The sequence below is a fragment of the Sceloporus undulatus genome, chromosome 5, assembly GCF_019175285.1.
Source record: "Sceloporus undulatus isolate JIND9_A2432 ecotype Alabama chromosome 5, SceUnd_v1.1, whole genome shotgun sequence".
Classification (NCBI taxonomy): Eukaryota; Metazoa; Chordata; class Lepidosauria; order Squamata; family Phrynosomatidae; genus Sceloporus; species Sceloporus undulatus.
In genome coordinates, this window is record NC_056526.1 from 171,231,233 (window position 1) to 171,251,902 (window position 20,670).

A 20,670-nucleotide genomic window follows, 5' to 3' on the forward strand; every position below is an offset into this window, starting at 1 on the left:
TGTATGCCAAAGTGCAGCACATGCCAAAATGAGTCTCATGTGCTGAATATAATCTCTGGCAGCTTCAAACAATTACTGTTGCCTTGCAGGACAGTTATTTCCAGTGTGTTCTGACAATTTACCCATACTGTATTATTGTTACTAAAGGAAGGCCAGCAGTTTAGAACAGCAAAAACATATACGTACAATGACCAGGAATATCATGTGGAAATGGACCAGTGGGTAATTTCTAGACTATAGCTTACAACTTCTTAATAGCAACAGCATGTACATTTCTACACCGCTTATTAGTAAACTCAGCACTCTCTAAATGGTTTACAATCTGTAAGCTAATTGCTCCCAACAAGCTGGGTACTCATTTTACCAACCTATGAAAGGATGGAAGACTGAGTCAACCTTGTAGCCCTTGGGACTGAACTCACAACCTTGTGGCTGCAGTACCAGCATTTAATTCACTGCACTACCAGGGTTCCCTTCTTGACTAATGTTGCATTTTTTTACCCCTCTATGGTGAAAAACACATTCAACTGTGGGGTTTGCATGATTACCTACAGAAACAGTGACAATGATGACATATTACTCAGACTCTTTATTCTGGCCAGAAGGGCCCTCTCTACTCAACGGGGCCCTCTTCTGTCACTAATCTACCAGGTACCAGGTCAAGCTAAAGTGCAATGGTTTACTAGGTCACTTACTAGGATATCTGCCCTAGCAGGTAAGATCAGGACCAAGTTTACCAGCATTGGGAATACTTGCAGGGCAAAACCAATTCAATAATGAGGCCTCACAGAAAGTTGGCGCAGGGACAGCTTATAGCCAGGACTAGCACCCTTCAATTCCCATGTATCACTTCAGGACTGGGCTCAGGATACAGATTGCAACTGCAATCTTCAAGGGAAGTGGGTACCTGTCTTTCCCCCCTCCTGTGTGGATAGAAACAAATGCTAACACAGTTTTCAGCATGTCAAGGAGTTGGAGAGTGGCACAAGGCGCCTCTACATGCTACAGGCTGTGTTGGCACCAATGCCCTGGAGATGTAGGATAGATCTAACTTTAGAAAGCCATCATACTGCTTCTCTGAACTGCTTTCTGAAAAGAGTGAAAAATCCCTGTGCTTCTTTTGGTGGAGCTAACTCTCACCCTGGTACCCTGGATAAGGGGTCACTATTTCTGCCCCACTGCTGCTGTCGTGGAGTTGGCAGGTCACCTCTTAACCTTCTTTTCTCCAGGCTAAACGTCCCCAGCTCCCTAAGTTGTTCCTCATAGGACATGGTTTCCAGACCCTTCACCATTTTAGTCACCCTCCTTTGGACATGCTCCAGTTTCTCAATGTCCTTTTTGAATTGTGGTGCCCAGAACTGGACACAATATTCCAGGTAGGGCCTGACCAAAGCAGAATAGAGTGGCACTGTTACTTTTCTTGATCTAGACACTATACTATTATTGATGCAACCTAAAATTGCATTGGCCTTTTTAGCTGCCACATCACACTGTTGACTCATGTTCAATTTGTGGTTTACTTGGACTCCTAGATCCTTTTCACATGTAGTCTTGTTCAGCCACGTGTCTCCCATCCTATATCTGTGCATTTTATTTTTCCGCCCTAAGTGCAGTACCTTACATTTCTCCGTGTTGAATTTCATTTTGTTAGCTCTGGCCCAGCTTTCTAGTCTATTCAGGTCATTTTGAATTTTGATCCTGTCCTCCACAGATCCCCCACATAAGTGAAGGGCCCACTGTACTTTTCCTTTCTTTCCCTACATCCCAAGGAACTGCTACCCAAACCATGAAAATATGTGAGATGAAGGTTTTTGTATAAGGAGATAGGGAAAGAAGAGGCATCATTCTGCAAGCAAAAGGTAAGTGTTTATTTTTAGGGAACCTAAACATACAGCACTAGCTGGGAAACAGTGTTAGAAATTCAGATTTCTCCATATTACTAAAGCAACATCAGATTTGCTATGTTCCTGCCATCCCCTATTATATTTGTGTTAGCATCTGGTAAGAAGCTTAACAACAGCACAAGGAAACTCACTGGAGCTTGTAGTAGCTTGTAATCACATTACAAGATATTTGGAATCACTTTGCTAGGCCCTTGTGAAAATCCCAGTTCACCTAAATCATCCTTTACCATGTAGGCTGATATTCCACAATGGCCTTAACACACCTTTAGAGAAAGAAAGGCATCAGTGTTTGGCTAAACAGCAATAGGATAACATTGATTGGTTTTTTCTTGGGGAACTGACAAATGTTATGTAAGACTAAAAAGCACCACCCCCCAATTAGAACATTAATATAGGTTATAGTGTTAAATCCAGAGATATGTCTGCAACAGTACTTGTTGACACAACTGTAGAAGTCTGCCACTTGGTTTTCCCTAATTAAAAAAAAAAACTATGTGGATATTCAACAACAGATAATACTGTAAAAAGGATTGCAAATGCATACTGCTTTGATGCATCTAGCAAATGGATGACTAAGAACTAATCTATTACCAAGGCAGAACAAAACAAAAAGAGTGGAGAAAGAAATAAAAAAAATCTATTCTATAAAATGAAAACATAAATGAAGTAAAACATACTGACAAGTGAGCTGCAAAACTGAAGATGTTCCAGCAGAAAAGGCCTTGTGGAAAACCTCACCATTTTTGGCTACTTCTGCTATGATGTTAGCTACTTTTGCAGTGCAGGAAGACTGCGGAGTCAACAAACTTGCAAACACCTGGAGGATCCCACTTTTCTGGATTTTTTCACTTGTCTCTGTATCTGAAAAGAAAAAAAAATACAATACTGAATACAGTAAAAGAAAGGACAAGAAATAGGTTGCTTGAAATTTGACAATTACAGTGGAATCTTGAATCTATACCTGGATAGCAGCAGAATGGAAGAAAGATTACTACAATTAGTGTGTAAGACACAATAGTGTTATCACAACTGCTGCACAATTTTACACATTATGATTTGCTTTTATCACCTATGGTTTTGACTGACTTCTCAACTGTGTAAATTAAATAAATGGGATAAAATGTATCCTGAAAAGAAGCAAAGAAAATAAAATTAACCTCTTGCCTTGGGTTAGCTGTGTGTGGCAGTAATGCTCTGATTTATCTGCCTGAGATCAGCAAGCACCAATAAAACACAATGACTCAGGCTTAAACAGATTTCTGGCAAAAACTGGATTATCAGATCTTTCTGTTTATACTAATAAGAGGGCATGCAAAGAAAACTAAAATTTTGCCTGTTTTCTTTTCTTTCCCATAACCTTCTCAGAATGCTTTGTAGGAAGCATCATATCATCTGTCAAAAAAGAAAAGGCCTCACCCACATAGTACTTTCTTTCATCAGTTTAGCAATGCTACGCAGTTAAATGCACCAGAAACTTTGGAAACTCCAGCAGGTCCAAAATGATATAAATGCCCACAGATGGTTACGGCGATCATGTCACACACATACACACAATTTAAACAACTGCACTGGCTGGCAGTCTGTTTCCAGGCATAATTCAGAGCACCAGTTTTGATCTTTAAACCCCTATGTGCTTTCTGTCCTGACTATGTGAAAGGCTGTATCCCACTATATATGCCAGTTTGAGGGTTAAGATCTGCAGGGGAGACCTTTGTCTGGCTTCCATCAGCTTCATGGGCAATTTAATGAGGACACACAAGATAGCCCTCTCTGTGATTGCTCACAGGTTGTGAAACTCTCTTCCATGGGAGTTCTGGTTGGCTCCCCTCTCTGCTCTCCTTTTGCTGGCAGATAAAGGCCTTTTTATTCAGGCAGGCCTTTCTAGTATTATCTTTTATTAGTAATTATGTTTTAAATTCAGTGTTAGCCTGAAAAATCAGGATGCAAAGGGACCTTTTAGCATCTTTGAGACTAACTGAAAGATAGAAGTTGGTGGCATGAGCTATCGTAGACTTGAGTCTACTTCTTCATCCATCTGAGGAAGCAGGCTCAAGTCTACAAAAGCTCATGAAACCATTTTTTTCTTTCAGTTAGTCTCAAAGGGGCTACAAGATCCTTTTGCATATGTTTTAAATATATTTTAACCATTTTTAAACATTCATACTGATATTTATTTATTTTTTAGTTTTTGTAAAATAATTTTAACTTCATCTTGTTTTAAATAACTGTAATCAACCTTGGATTCTGCCTGGGGAAAATGGTGGGGCATAAATTCAAATGCTAAATAAATAAAATAAAAAGTGATCATCATGAAGAAATAGAATTAATGCAGCACCACAGAACCCTGAGTCATTATACACTGTGTTTGGGGTTCATTAACCCCACATATGTTCTTATTCCCCATGACCCTTGATCTCACTCTGTGGGGAAGAAGGGCCCTAGTAAGCAAGTCACACTGTGAATTCAACAGTAAATTAGTTTAAAGACTGCAGTATCTGGTTCAGGAAGAAAAACTCAGAATGGCACTGTTTTCAGAGCCCAGAATACTGCAACGCTAAAAGTAGTTCTGAGCACACAAGGTTGTTAGGAGTCTATTATAATCCACAGAGACAATCTATAGTGGGCCCTTGGTATCCACTGGGGTTTGTTTCCAATGCTTAAACCACTATGCCATCATAGTCTCTAAACTGCATGAGGGCATGGTTAAAAAATCCAAGAAATGCAGAAAACTGGAGTGATATGGTTAAGATAGATTTTTTTTTTTGTTAGTTGTTTCATTTTCCCCTTATGCAGGCCATCTCTGCTGAAAGGTTTTGTATTTCATATATATATATAATTTAAAAGCACAATTTAAGTGCCTAATCCAACCTCATCAGCATGGTGCTCTCTAAATCTGTTGGTCTAAAATACTCATTATTCCCAGTCAGCATGGGCCCTGCCCGCTGTAGGCACAAACAGTTTAAAAGCAGTGACCCATTCAAAGTGGGATTGATTCTGGGAAAAGAAAGGCAAGGGGAGGGAGGGAAGAAAATTAGGTAGAAAAATAGGACAAGACTGGCTCTGTTTTAGAAGAAGTGCCCTCAGGTAGTTAAATGTTCTCAACTATTAAAATATTTAAAGACTTCTTCTTATTTTGCATGTACAGACCTGAAGCATACCGAGACCAAGGTTATGTCAGTAGGACCGAGTTGGGGAAAATATTGTCCTGAGAAGTATAACAAAAATGTAAACCACTGGTGAGTGTTTCTTCTCCCTATTAAGACAGAAAAACAAACTGGAAAGAAATCTTATGGGATCACCAGTGGTTGTGCACTATTACCAGGTCTTTGCCTTACAGAGAGAACTCCTATTTACTACACTTGCTTTACAGAGGACAGAAATCTTCAGAGAAAAGGAAGGAGAAGGAACTGTATGTGACAACAATCGGGAAGTGTGAAGGAGGCATTTTTCTTATTACCTTTGTAAAGAGCTCAAGAAGAAAACTATGAAGTAACTAGTTACAAGTAACTATTAACTGGTAACTCATAATCCCTATAGGAAATCTAGATCTACATTGCATCACAATTACTTAATCTCTTTGCAGTGTAACTGTAATTATGCTGTATTATTGTTGTTGTTACTGTGTACCTGGTGGCGCAGTGGTTAAATGCCTGTACTGCAGCCATTCACTCGAAACCACAAGGTTGCGAGTTCAAGACCAGCAAAAGGGCCCAAGCTCGACTCAGGCTTGCATCCTTCCGAGGTCGCTAAAATGAGTACCCAGACTGTTGGGGGCAAATTAGCTTACTTGCTAATTAGCTTACTTGCTGTTCACCGCTATGATCTTTGGAATAGTGGTATATAAATAAAACAAATTATTATTATTATTATTATTATTACCTTCAAATAATTTTTGAACCTATCAAAACCTATGAAAAACCTATTCTTTTTGAACTAAGATGAACCTATTGTGGGGTTTTCTTGTTCAGGTTTGCCACTGCCTTCCTCTGAGGCTGTGATTGTGTAACTTGCCCAAGGTCACCCAGTGGGTTTCATGGCTGAGTGGGGATTCAAACGCTGGTCTCCAGAGTCATAGTCCATCACTCAAACCACTATGCCACGTTTGCTCCCAATTACGGTGTAGTTGAGAAAGAATGTCACATGTTTCAAGTGCTCATTTTATTGTACTTCAGGCTTTGTTGTAGGTGCTGAGTGACAATGTACTAGATATGAGTGCATTTGTACCATAGACAAGCACTGTGTAGCATTCAATTTTTTTAAAAAAAATTACTAAAATACAGTGGGCCTTTAGTATCCGCTGGGGTTTGGTTCCAAGACCTGCCATAGATTCCAAAATCCATGGATGTTCAAATCCCATTAAATATAATGCTATAGTAAAATGTTGTTCCATATATAGAATGGCAACATGAAATATTGCTGTTTGGAATATATATATATATAGATAGATAGATAGAGAGAGAGAGAGAGAGAGAGAGAGAGAGAGAGAAAATACTTTCAAGCCATCAAGGTTGAATCCATGGATAAAAAAATCCATGGATATGGAGGGCCAACAGTACTGCAGTTGGATCTACAACTCTAATTAATTATTTTTCCCCAATCATGTGTTAGAGAATGTGACCACAAATGTTCCTATTTTCATCTGTGGTGGCAATGCCCCATGGTACAAGAGGTCTAGGATGAAATTTAAAAAAATAATAATATCACTACCTTTCAAAATGTTAATCTGCATAGTTGGCTAGCTCTTTAAAGTTTAAATCATGATAGTGGTAGTGACAGTTCTAAGAAGAATAGTATCTATTTCCTCTGTCTGGCAGCAAGACAGGTCATTCTGAGCAACTGGAAAAAGGATTCATGGTCTCTACAGATAAAATGTTTTAGTAAACTTTTGAAATTAGTTTTTTAAAATAAAATTACATACCAAATTAAGATAGGCAAAGAAACAAATAAAAATGTGTCTTTTGAGACAGTCTGAAGAAGCATAAGGAAAAGGTCAGAGAGGCACACCCATATTGCACAGTAATTTATGGCCCAAACCTTGTGATCTCTTACAACTGTATCATTCTGTGATAACATATGAAAGACAATATTCATTTTTTTACCCATTCACTTGATATAACTATTGCATACATTTGTATGTATTTGTTATTATGATTGTAAAGTATTTTCAATTTGACTAATACATTTATTTTTTAAAAAATAAGAAACCTGTAACTAATTAATTTTAAAGTAACTTTCCAAGCTCTGTTCTGGAATAGTGCTTTCTAACTTGAAACCCTGATGCACCTATGTTAAAGATGACTAACGGATGAATTCTCCATTATGTGGCATTCTGAAATCCAAAACATTCCAAAAACCATTTTCCCCCATATGGGTGACAAGATCATGTAACTATTTCAGATAATGGAGACTTACCCTGTACCAAAATCTGGTATAGCAAAGTGGCTAAGGCTGCCGTCATGTACTGTACTTACTTGGGGGTATATTGTATATATTCATGTATAAGTCTAGAAATTTTCGTCAAAATACTGACCCCAAAAACCCGGGTTAACTTATCCACGCATCAATGTAAATATTATATTTTTATAAATAAAGGAACCGGTGAAAGGCAAGAGTGTAATCTGTCCTGGAACCAATGACCTCCCTCTACTTTCTCATCTATCCAGCCTTTACAAACTGTTATACCTGCTGGGATTTTGTAACTTTTTTGGCATCATTTTCCTTTGCTTCATCTTTTAGATCCTTTGTTACATGCCCCTAGGCTTTACCCTCGACTTATCCACGGGTCGTATCAAAATCCACAATTGTGGTCCCAAAACCTGCCTTCGATTTATACATGAGATTGACTTATAGTTGAATATATATGGTATTCCACTGAACAACAGGACTTGCTTCAAAGTAGGATGGCCATGATTGTGCTTTAAGAGCAAGAGATGTGTGAAGCCCCTAGCTGTAAACTCATGACCTCAGATTCAATGGATTTAGTTACTCAAGCCACAGTCTTGTAGCCTCAGGCCTCTCTTGTTTTAATTTTATCACCAATGTGGTATTAACAACACTGCCCTATCTTAGAAGGTTGTCACAAGCATTATTCAATTATTATACATTAAATACTTTAGACGTTCAGGAAGTGCTGTACCAAACAGTAGTGGGGGCACTGTCAAATGCAAGTTTTAGGAGAGCTTGAAAACAAATTGGGACAATATTTCCCTTTTGCAAATAACCATCTACTGGGAAATGGCTGGTAAGTGCTGGAAGCTAGGGAGGTAGCCAAAGTACCTAATAAAACAGACATAACAGCTACAGACTTTTTGTCAGACTAACGTGGAAATATTTAATGTGCTCTACATAATGTGAGAAGTGACCTTTTTGTATTTCTATTCCTGTTTAAAATACTTTTGTTGTGAATTAACTACTGCTCATGCTATTGCCAACATAGCACCCACTCTGTGACTATCAAATAATTTTAAAGTTCCTTTGGGCAGGAATGCTCAAGTGCAGTTGGCTAGTTCTTCCCATATCTTGTCAGCAGATATGGGCTGCTATATGTTTAGCACTGAGCAATCTTGGGTTTGGATAAAACTGGGACTGGAAAAGTCCTCAGCATCAAGATCTATGCTTCTTCTGCTCAAATCTGATGGAACAGCTGAGCAGGAAGATTTGACATTGTGATGGACATGCCTGCCTCTTAGCCAGTATTGCAAATGTTGACTCAGACTACTAGTCCAGAGGGATTCATCAACATAATACAATCTGACCTGCTGAACAACACTGCCTGCTGAATTCATCCATCTGTCTAGATTTATATAACAAAACTTGTGAACCCAAAAAACCAGTGCACATGAACTGCTGTTCAAGTTTCCAGAGCTAAATCTGTCTTTATTTTCATCCTTTCAAAAACCTTGGGGTGCTTTGATGCCTTTCTGTTATTTAAAAAGTACATTTTCCTTTGGTGCATATTGGAGCTCATCTTCACTTAGCAAACTTCTGAAAAGATGCACTGACAATTATGAAAATAAAATATAGATACATAAAACAGAACTCCCAAATCTTTTGGTTGAGACAGCAGATTCTATTATTTGTTCTTAAAAACTCTGGAGTAACTAGATTGACTAGATGTTAAAAAAAATCTAGATATGACAGGGAAAATTGGCAAATGTAATTTAGTCAAACGTTTCAGACATAAACTAATTAGAAACAAATATAGACAAGAAATAATTATCAAAGCTGTTTAACATCAATATCAATCTTTCCCAACCTGGTGCTCTCCAGATGGTCTTGGCACAATATGTAATCACCTTCATCCAACATGACAGCAGTTGGGGAAAGCTGGTCTAACCTAAGAGGGCAAATGCTATTTACTTGTTTAATGCCATTTGACTCTACTTAACTTGGTCCCATTTCTTATCAGCATAAATCAGAGATGGGAATTGTATGATCCTCCAGGTGCTGCTGAATTCGTCCTGGTGCTGCTGAACTCCCAGCAGCCCTAGCTAGAAGAGCCCATGGTGAGGAATGATGGTAGATATAGTCCAACATCTGGAGGGTCACACAATTCTCATCCCTGGGATGGATCATCACCATGCAAACTGTTTGGGAAAGTTGTTTCTATTCCACTTTTATCCTCAATAATTGCTTGTGAAACAGCAGAACCATAGTTCTTAGACACTATACACAAAAGTAGACTCTAACAATGCACTTGCAGTTGTTAATGTTTTTGCTCAGTTATTTAGGAGGATTTTCTTTGAATGACACCAGTTACAACAGTACTATAGGTGGCCATCAGAGAAGGAGCTGTCATGATCCATCTGCCCACAACCTCCACATGTGCAACACTTACCTGATGAAGAATCACTTCATTCATACCATTTAGATGCAAGGCTAAGATCCTTCTATTATGACAACATTCAATGCTTGAAACTCATTTTTCCCTTACTACTTTAAATTCACTGCAGGCTCTTAACGCTCTGCTATTTCAATGATTTTATACTCTTTCAACTAATTATTTGTTTTAGCCTTAAAATCCATAAATTTATTGAGTGGTGATGGCTGGGTTTTGTTTTGTTTTAAGGGATTTTGTTCTTTGTGGGTTTTTTCGGGGGAGGGGGGATTTTTTATGAACTGACCTGAGATTATCTGCAAATTGGGCAATATATAATCCTCTTAAAGCAATAAGTAAAGCCAAGGTATATCTCCTGTAAAATTTCAATGTGACTGCAGCCAAATTAATAGCATGAAGTCTAAAAAGAGTGACTCATATGTACGTTCTTTCCTTCTCTCTTTTTAAACACAGTCTCATGTAAGATTTATTCTTTGGGGGGGAGGAGAGATTATGTGCCATAATTGCAAAGGTGTTCTAAATCTATAGCAAATAATGCAGAAAATTACTGTAGCTTCATAATGTCCCTCTTACATGCACTTATCAAAGGATATGGGGATGAATGTATAAATAAGTTATGATAAGCCACATACAAGATGACATAAAATGCTCTTGTAGCAATGGGTGGAGAAGTAGGATTGTTTGGAAAAGGAGAGATCCTGATGTAGCATAAAAACTGCAGAACAAGGTAGCTATAAATATATGATGAACTTACTGACCACTCATGTTTTGACCTTTCAATCCTACCAATCTGTAAAACTTTAATAGATCAAGGACTACAAGTTGCCTCTAAGAGCTGGCCATTCTATTTATTGTTTACAGTTTCCATATATATGTTAATTTTGAGCACTTTAGTCTTCCAAGCAGTGAAAAGATTAAGAATGAAAAGCAACACACTACAGTATTATAATTTTTAAAAAGCAACAATAAAATTAAAATACAACCACCTGGAGACTCTTCACCCTCAAAAACCAAAAATACTACCAATTCAAGTAGCCTCAGAAAATCAAACAAATTTTAACTGCTCTTGTAAAAGTGAAGAGTGTGCAAAGCTACAATGTTTTTCTTGGCAAAATGGAAAATATTACCAAGAAGAATCTATTTCTAGTATATGACTGTCTTGCTGCTTTGTGTTGAAATTAACAGGTGATTTTCTGTGATGAGTTTTTAGACCTCTCCAATAACAAACAGAATAATATTACATTCTATCTGATAACAAGATGACTACTATTTCTGAGTGATTCAACAATTCTTGCATCACAAAGAAGATTTGGGACACTCCCCAGGAAAAAAAAATCAGTGGTCATCTCTCTTCTATTTGACTCAATGATTAATTAATAAATATGTATCTTCTCTAGTAATGTCATCTTTGTTGCAATACAAATATTACCTGGTCAACATGAAGATAATCCAAAGCACCAGTTATTTCAACATGTTTTGCCTTTCTGGTTCCCCTATCTGTTTCCAGATCCCTATCAGAATTTGGTTGGGAGACAGCCATACAGTTCCTATTTTAGGGGGTTACAGGGGGCTGGAATATATCACTTTGGGATTCCTTCGAACTCTATATTTCTTGAGTTCATTCAATTGATTGAGGACTTAAATCAAGGTTCCGCAAGTCATACTCAGACATTCAAACCACTATAGTACCATATAGAACCTGTGTGTTTTCCCTTCACAAAGCTATTAGAATAGCACTGGTAGCAAATAGCTGATATAGAACCATTAACTTTTAGACTACCACTGAAAACAAATTCAACATGGGCATACAAAGGCCACTTGACTATTCCTACCACCTTCTTTATCACTGATGGGGATAGGGTGGCCTATAGGCCATGTGTAGCCACAAGCCCTCCAAATGCACCCAGTCCCCAAACTGTTCTTTAAAAGAAGTTTCAATACAATTTTTGGAATATTTTCTAGCCAAAAACTGCCCAAGAGCCCTTCTAAACCATTTCAAATGTGGTACTTTGTTTATCCCAAACCGCTAAAAAATTTTTAAAAAAGGACCAAGATCAGCCAAAATTGTAGCTGTAAATGAAATCATATAACTTCCATTGCACTGAAATGTGCTGGTGTGGCTTGCCAGGTGTGTGTGTGCGCACGTGCATGTGATGGCCTCTATCCCCTCTGCATTTGCCCATTACTGTTTTAAACCTACCAAGAAGCTAGAAACATGACATGATTCTCAAAAAAGGGAATTCTACAAAGCTATAGAATGAAAAAAGAAAACTAGACTCTGAAGAAAGCTACTTGATTATCATTTCCTCAATTTACTGTGAGTCATCCTTATATAAGTAAGAGTTGAAACTAGCTGTTATACAAACACACACACACACACAGAGAGAGAGAGAGAGAGAGAGAGAGAGAGAGAGAGACTCTGATACTGCCTGTATAGACATTTTTATTTTGATCAGGCAAACACTTCAGGACAATTCACACTTAAACATAAAGGCACAGGAACACTTCTCCACATAGTGTGATTTCATGCCACTCCAGGAATGTGTGCAGAAAGCAGTCGTGTCAGCAAAGGCCACATCAAGGTTGTATCTCACACAAATGTCAGCAGAACAGAGCAGTGCTTATGTGGACTTAAAACAGGTACTTGTCTTATTCCAAGTTAGAAGATCCTTTTGCCTAGATCAATACTGCCAGCTTTGACTGGCAGGTCCTCTCCAAAGTCTGAACAAAAGGATTTTTTCAGCAAGTATTACTCAAGACCTAAATTGAGAGACACCAGGCACTGATTCTGGGACATTCACTAGGCAAAGCCACTACTGAGCCGCGAGTTGGCATAGCATAGGGGTTTGAATGTTGGAGACATGGATTCAAATCCCCGTTCAGCAAGGTAAACTCACTGGGTGACCTTGGGCTAATCATGCTCTCTCAGCCTCAGAGGAATGCAAAGGCAACCACTTCCTTCTGAACAAATCTTGCCACAAAACCCCCATGACAGGTTCACCTAAGGATGACCATAAGTCAGAAATGACCTGAAGGTCCACAGCCACCACAAAGCTGTCACCACCACCCCATCTCATTGGTATTGCCCATGTGGTCTTTCTATAATTTTATTTTCAGAGTAGCATGGGATCACACCATAAGAAAGCTGCCTGTGCAGCAAGGTAAACAGCAAAAGAGAAGGAACATCTGCACTTGATTTAGAAATATCTGCTTTCCACAGTAGTAGAATCACTCTCTGTTACTATGCATCTTTTGGTCTATTGCCAATGTACTGGTTATACAAACGTATTACAAAATTCCACTGGTTCAGTGAATCGGATATGGTTTGACAAAATTCTACAATTCAAAAGTGGATTCCATTGTCACAAGCTCCTGGTTTCTTCACAGTTGCTTATCAAATTCACAAAGGATTCCTATGCTCATATAAATAAAGGAAGAATTACTGCTTTTTACTTTTTGTACAGCTGAGTTCAGTTTTCCTTACAGAAGGATGGCTTTCAGTGCAATGGGAGAGCTCATCCCCATGGTACATATTATTTATCTATATCAAATCATTCAAACTAGCTGTTTAATAAACTACAAGTGAAGGCTTAAAGAAGGCTGAAGTAATGATTTTTCCTGAAACCAACTAGTTTGCTTCATGAGTTTAAAATTTCTGTTTTCAAAAGTGCATTTGCCTCAGCAAGACAGCTGAACATACACTCATAACATATTCATGATAAAATAAAATTTCAAGCAGCTATTTAAAGAGAGTCACCTATGAGTCAAACTGCCTTCTCTTTTGCTATACTGAAAGCTGAAACGACTGATTTGTGTGTTCAATTTAGGAGCACTTATATGTACCTATTAGCAATTCAGATTCACCTTTTGTATGCTACTCCCAAAATATACATCCCTGTGCATAAAAATTTAACAGGGATACTTTGTGTGTGTGCATGCCTGCATGGTAGCTGATGATTCCCAGCTCAGTGGGGAAGATGTATTTACTCCTGGTTTTAGATTGAACTTTAAAGGAGCTTTCCAAGGAGTTTGGCCTATTTGGGAGAGAAGCATTCAGCATCTTGATTAGTTCTTTTGTGACCCACCAGCTATCACTTCATGTTCACATAAGTTTGCACATGTATGCAAAATTAAGAAGACCGAGAAGAAGATTTGAGGAAGAAGTCGAAACTTCATTATTTGCTGTTAACTGCCCTCGAGCCAATCTTGACTCATGGCAACCCTGTGGATGAGAAATCTCCATGACTCCTGTCTCTGTCCTACACTGCTCCTGCAGACTCAGGTCTGTGTCCTCCCTAATTGAGTCCAGCCATCTGGTGTGTGGTCTTCCTCTCTTTCTGCTGCCTTTCACCTCCCTAGCATTATTGTATTTTCTAATGAGTCATGCCTTCTCATGATGCGACCAAGGTACGACAACTTCAATTTAATCAGAAGAGTGTTGAGGATATCATGGACAGCCAAGAAGACAAACAAATGGACCCTTGAGCAGATAAAGCCAGAAATATCCCTAGAAGACAAGATGACCAAACTGAGGCTGTTGTACTTTGAGAAGGCACGATTCACTGGAAAAGACAACAATACAGTGGTACCCCGGGATACGAATTGATCACGTTACGAAATTTCCGGGATACGAAAAAGTTAGATTGGAAAAAACTGTTCCGGGATACGAAGGTTTTTTCGGGTTACGAAATTTTTTTCGGCGCGAAATTCAAACGTGCGGCTTGCCAGCGCTAACGGAAAGCCCTTTTCGGCTTGCGAAATGCATCGGGTTACGAACGCCGCGGCGGAACGAATTAATTTCGTAACCCGAGGGAGCACTGTATTAGGAAAAGTAGAAGGCAGTAGAAAGAGATGAAGACCATATGCCAAATGGGCTGACTCAGTGAGGGAGGTCACAGGCATGAAATTACAGGAACTGGGTAGAGCGGTGGAAGACAGGGGCTCTTGGAAATGTCTCATACCCAGGGTTGCCATGGGTCAGGGATGACTCGATGGCAGTTAACAGCAAACAACAATGATAATGTTAGTAAGTTATTTTGTTAACTGCCACCAAGTTGAGTTTGACTTATAGCAACTGTATGAATAAGATAGCTCCAAGTCACCCTGTTGTCAACAGCCCTGTTCGGGTCTCCCAGATTCATGGCTGTGGCTTTCTTGAATCTTTCTACTTATAATTAAGTCTTCCCTTTTCCCTACTGCCTTCTACCTTGCCAAGCATAATCTTTTCTAATGAGTCAGGTCTTCTCATAACAGTAAGTGCAATGTATTTATCTCTGGAGAAACTAATCATTCTGATTACTGACATAGTTTTATCCTACACACCTCGTATGGCAGCAGAAACAAACAGGAAACAAATTCCACATTCAACTATGACTAGTATTTTTCATCAAAATTATACCTATTATAAACACAGGGCCATGGCCATAGAATGAAGTAGATCAGAGAGTGAAAGGAATAAATAGTTGGATAACTGTAATAATTTTGTCCCAGAAGCCATGAACTTTGGCAGAAAGTTTACCTTCCCAAATAGTCTCTATCAACCTTTTCTCTCTCTAGTTTCTCCTGAAGTCATTCTTATAAATATTCTCGTGGTTCTTTGCTCTAGCAAACTCAATAAATCTGTGGCTCAAGTCAGTCAATCCAAGTAAATGCTAAATTGAAACCTCTAGGAAGATTTTTTTTATCTCCTAAGCTATTGAAGAGAGGCACTTTGTTCCCAATGTGCAATTGTATGGATTTTGTTAGTGACCTTGAATTCTTGCATTTTGCTTATGTTTGATAGGTATGGAAATCATTCAAATAAGAAATTCAGGAGAATGAGCCTCTGAATTCAATACTCAACATGCTAAAATTCTTCACAACTTACCTCCTGACATAACATTCCCAATAGTAGGAATGTCAGGACATTATATTCCTAATATTTCTCTCTCTCTCTCTCTCTCTCTCTCTCTCACACACACACACACACACATATATATATCTCAAGGATGTACAAATACAGCCTTCCAGCCTGCAGTTGTTTTTCAAAATTTCTCAGACCATTTCTCCCTTGCCACAGCAGAAAACAAAGAAAAGTGAATTGCTTATCCTGGAAGCCCCATCCCCAGCATCAATTAAGTTCTTAAACAGGTTGAAAACCCCCTGCACTGTTTAACAATTAAAATTCTAATGTTCAAAACAGTTTGTTGTTGTTGTTGTGTGCCTTTAAGTGATTTCTGATTTATGATGACCCTAAGGCGACACTATCATAGAGTTTTCTTACTAAGTCTCTTCATAAGGAATTTGCCATCAATATCCTTAGGATAAAAAAGTGTGACTTGCCCAGGGCCAGGGTTTCATGGCTGAGCAGGGAATTGAACTCTGTTCTTCAGAGTCATAGCTCAACACTCAAATAGCCCAACACCATACTGGCTCACTACACATTTTTAAACAGACATTCCAGTTTTGCTTTGTTTTTGGCAGCCCATGCAATGCCTGAAGAATCCTAAGTACAGAATATCCACTTCCAGGCCACTACAGTTGCCCACTCCTGTGTGTGTGCCTTCAAGTCACTGGTTGATTTATGGTGATCCCATGAATTTTTGTTAGGGGTTTATAAGGCAATGAAGACTCAGAGTTGGTTTTGCCACTTCACTGAAATTTTCTCAGCTTTTGATATAAATAATAGGGATTGTTTGAGGAGTAAATTTAGTGGAATTAATATCAATAAGATGTTATTGCTCCCAATTCAGGAATTATATTTCCAGAACCAACTGAATCCCCCGCCTTTTATTATTTTTCTTATTTGTGGTTTGTTTATTAATTTTGTTATATTGTTATGTATTTTTAACCATGTTTTATTGTTTAATTTTATACGTGGGAGGGAAGGTTGGGCTGGGGTCTTGTGGGGCTTGTTGTTTTTATTGTTGTATAAACTCTGCTGTTACCCGCCTCGATCCTCAAAATGGAAGAGGCGGGATATAAATAAATATTTATTATTATATACTAATACAACTATAAGGATTAGCACAGATGAGAAGTTGATGGAGAAAAATTGTACAACAAAAGGAATCAGACAAGGCTGCTTGTTACCACCCCCTCCTATTTAATATTTATATTAATAATACTGTAGTTAAATTAAATTGCCCTGGCCACTTTCTTCCTTCACTGGGCTATTGTAAAATGGTAATCCTAATGTATGCTGATGACACTGTATTATTATCTACGAATAAAATTGGTCGGAAGAGAAATATAAATAAACTTTATGAGTTCTGTGAAGTCGAACGCTTTCACAGCTGGCATCCATAGTTTTTTGTGGGTTTTTGGGGCTATGTGGCCATGTTCTAGAAGAGTTTCTTCCTGACGTTTTGCCAGCATCTGCTCTTTTGCAGACCCTCCTACCCCGAGGCCTGTCATTAGCAACAGAACAATACACACGCAAATCTCCTCTGCCTTCCCAGGTCACACAATATATACAGTGCGCCCGCGCCATACGCGGGCGCGCCATACACGCCCTTGAGCATACGCACTCAAGCCACGGGGCGCGCGCGGGGTGGAAGGGGCGGTGCGTCCCATTCAATTGAATGGGCGCGCATGCCCATTGCGCCTTGCGCGCACCCCCGCGCACGAGCCCCATTGTTTCCAATGGGGCTCAAGCATAGGCGGAATTCGCCTTACGCGGCAGGATCCGGAACGGATCCCCCGCGTAAGGCGAGGACACACTGTATACCCAACTCCTTTCCAGGCAAGCATTCTCTGAAAATGCCAGCCACAGATGCTGGCGAAACGTCAGGAAGAAACTCTTCTAGAACAAGGCCACATAGCCTGAAAAACCCACAAAAAACTATATATGAGTTCTGTCAAATAGAAAAACATAGAATAAACTATGCTAAATCAAAAGTGAGCATCTTTGGCAAACAATCATTTAAATTTAATTGGAACTGCAGTAGAAATAAGTTAGAACAGATCCCCTCTTTTAAGTATTTGGGGGTATATTTTGATAAGAAAAATTATTGGAGGACTTCAAAACATCAGAACAATAGTACAGAACTATAGTGAATTTTTTCTACTCTAGAAGTGACAGACTGGTAATTCCTGCATTAAAAGCATTTTTAGGTAAAGTAGTTACTCATATGTAATATAGCATTCAGATCTGGGGTTTAATCACAATAACTTGAATAACCTGGAGGTTTGTCAGAACAAGTTTTTGACATATTTGTGGACTGCAGCTGTGTTCCTCAGGACAGAAACAGATGGGGATCTGTAAAAACTAGGGCTGAGATGGCAGCCCTTTCGTATTGGACATGATAGAGGACTACTTCCCTAAGCTTTGTTTAGGCAAACAATGGAATAATAATAATAATAATAATAATAATAATAATAATAATAATAATATGTTTTATTTATATACCGCTATTCCAAAAATCATAGTGGTGAACAGCAAGTAAGCTAATTAACAAGTAAGCTAATTTGCCCCCAACAGTCTGGGTACTCATTTTAGCGACCTCGGAAGGATGCAAGCCTGAGTTGAGTTTGGGCTCTTTGCTGGTCTTGAACTCGCAACCTTGTGGTCTTGAGTGAATGGCTGCAGTACAGGCATTTAACCACTGCTCCACCAGGTGGTTGGACTAAACTAGTTCAAAACTTATTAACCTCTAAAATCCTTTCAACATTTATTTCTGTCTTTCCTGGAGTTAAAAATAGGATGAGGGATTGGATCTATATGTTGGATAAGGATCAGGATTTAGTTTCAGTTAAATCTTCATTCCCCCCACCCCATCCTGTATCATCTGTTGAAATCAAATCACATAAGAGCTCAATACATATAAATGCTTGCTTTTGCGCCCCTGATAAGTGCATTTACAGAACTATGCTTCCAAACTTTGCCTTGTCTGGATCAACAGATGTGGAAACATTCTGAGAAATTTAAGGCTCTGCATTTGTGGTGTGGGAGAGGTAGGGAATACTTCACATTTATTGTTAGCTTTGTCAAAATCTCAGGAAGAGATTCTTACATGAAACTGCTGGTTACTATCAGACTGTGATCCATATGTTACACATAAAACAGCCTTATTTGCTAAAGCTGCTAAAAGTATTTGTGTGATTTATTTGAAAGATATTGCTATAGTATAAAGGATACATTAATTTGACTTCCTTCTAGAGATGTACTCATACATGTATGTATGCATCCTTTTATTGGATTTTATTGGATTTGTATTGGCTTTTAGTTTAAATACAATAAATGACTGGCTGATTGAATGTGGTTCAAAATTGTTTATACCTTAATACTTTTCTCATTTTAGCATAATTTGTATGCCATTGTGGGGGATCATTCAGGGCCAAAACAATGGCGGGGTACAGACCGCCGCCGCCAGTAGGTCCGCGGGGGAGCCAGAGCCTTCACACGGCCCGACTCCCGCGCGGACCAAAAAAGAAGCTCCAAAATGGAGCTTCTTTTCCCGTCGCGTTTGCGACGTAGCGAGGCGCCAGGGGCGCGCTTGCTACGTCACAAGCGGCGCGACGCATACGGACACTCAGCGTCCGATATGCAAAGATGGCACCGGCCATGTAGAAGGGCCGCCGCCATCTTGTACGGACGGAGTCCGTACTAGGCCCAGGGGCGTCTATAAGAGACGCCCCTTTTTTTAAATGGGACGTCCGGAGGACGTCCCAAATGGCGGTGCAGAAAGCACCAATGACATTAAATATAGGAAAACAGAGGAGGAAAGCTTAGCCTTTTCTAACCCTTTCAAGATTTAGCACCTGGTATTGCAAAGTCTTCTTTCATCCCCCTCTTCTGTCATATTTTTTCATAATTTTATGAATCCTTTCTCTCTTTCTTGCTCACTCCACCCCCTTAAGACATACAAACATCCCAGTTAATTTGTGGCTGAGTTTTGAGTGCGTGAGACAGAAGCCTGCCCACAGCTGTCACCAGGAGCCCTAAAGCAGGAAGCCCATAGTAATGCAGCAACACTCCTGTCACTTCTACCGTTAGAAAGAGAACACCCATCTGCTGTTCCCTAGAAATTTCCTGGAGACTAGATATGTGTGAAACTCCCTCCTTATGAGCCTTTTGTTTGGTACAGATAGCACTCCAAAAAGCTAGAAGGTAACAAGCCATGTGGGAGACTGAGAAGAAGGGCAAGTAAAAGGGTAGCAAACCAGGCCCTATTCAGCTGTCAGGAGCTAAGAAAAGGATTAACAATATATTGTAGAACTTTAGGTACCAGCAAGAAATGTACATTGTCAACCATATCAAGACATATACTAGACTCTTTCAAAAACACATAATTAAAAATTAACCAAGTTGTTAATTGCTCATATCAAGGTGTAATTATAAAATGAGTAGTATGTAGGCTACCTTAAAAACACACACACACTAGCTAAACCCAGATTTTTTTCCCCTCACTAAACAATGAGAAGCCTATTACAGTGGGCCCTTGTTATCCGCTGGGGTTTGGTTCCAAGACCCTCCATGGATAACGAAATCTGTGGATGCTCAAGTCCTATTAAATACAATGGCTTCTTTATATAAACCAGAAAATTAAATTTTGCTATTGGCAATTTATATATATTTTCAAGCTGTGGATGCTTGAATTCATGGATAAATAAATTTGTAGATAAGGAGGGCCATCTGTATGTCTCTAAACTATCAACTTGAATTTTGTATTATCAAAGTCCTGGTGACGTCTTTTCACACTTCATAATTATTGTTGTAGTGTGTCTTCAAGTTGTTTCTGACTTATGCTAACCCTATGATGACCCAATCATGGTGTTTTCTTGGCAAGATTCTCTTGGGGGGGGGGGTTGCTTTTTGCCTTCCTTGGAGGCTAAGATCGTGTTACTGGCCAAAGATACCCACTAGGTTTCTATAGCCATGCAGAAATTCTAACCTTGGTCTCCAAAGTTGCAGTCCAACTACAACATTGTTAAGGAAGGGCATTTACC

At 39.1% G+C, this 20,670-nt stretch overlaps 1 protein-coding gene across 4 annotated transcripts in view; it reads right to left on the reverse strand.

The window, feature by feature from the left end:
• RAP1GDS1 (Rap1 GTPase-GDP dissociation stimulator 1) overlaps positions 1-20,670 on the reverse strand; it is a 114,498-nt gene that overhangs the window by 59,875 nt on the left and 33,953 nt on the right. For 3 of the 4 annotated variants that reach the window (XM_042470803.1, XM_042470802.1, XM_042470801.1), the window contains exon 3: positions 2,643-2,765. In XM_042470803.1, the coding sequence (XP_042326737.1) occupies positions 2,643-2,765 (123 nt within the window). Of the gene's footprint in view, positions 1-2,581; positions 2,766-20,670 lie in introns of those variants that run through there. The other variant, XM_042470804.1, reaches the window with a different exon arrangement.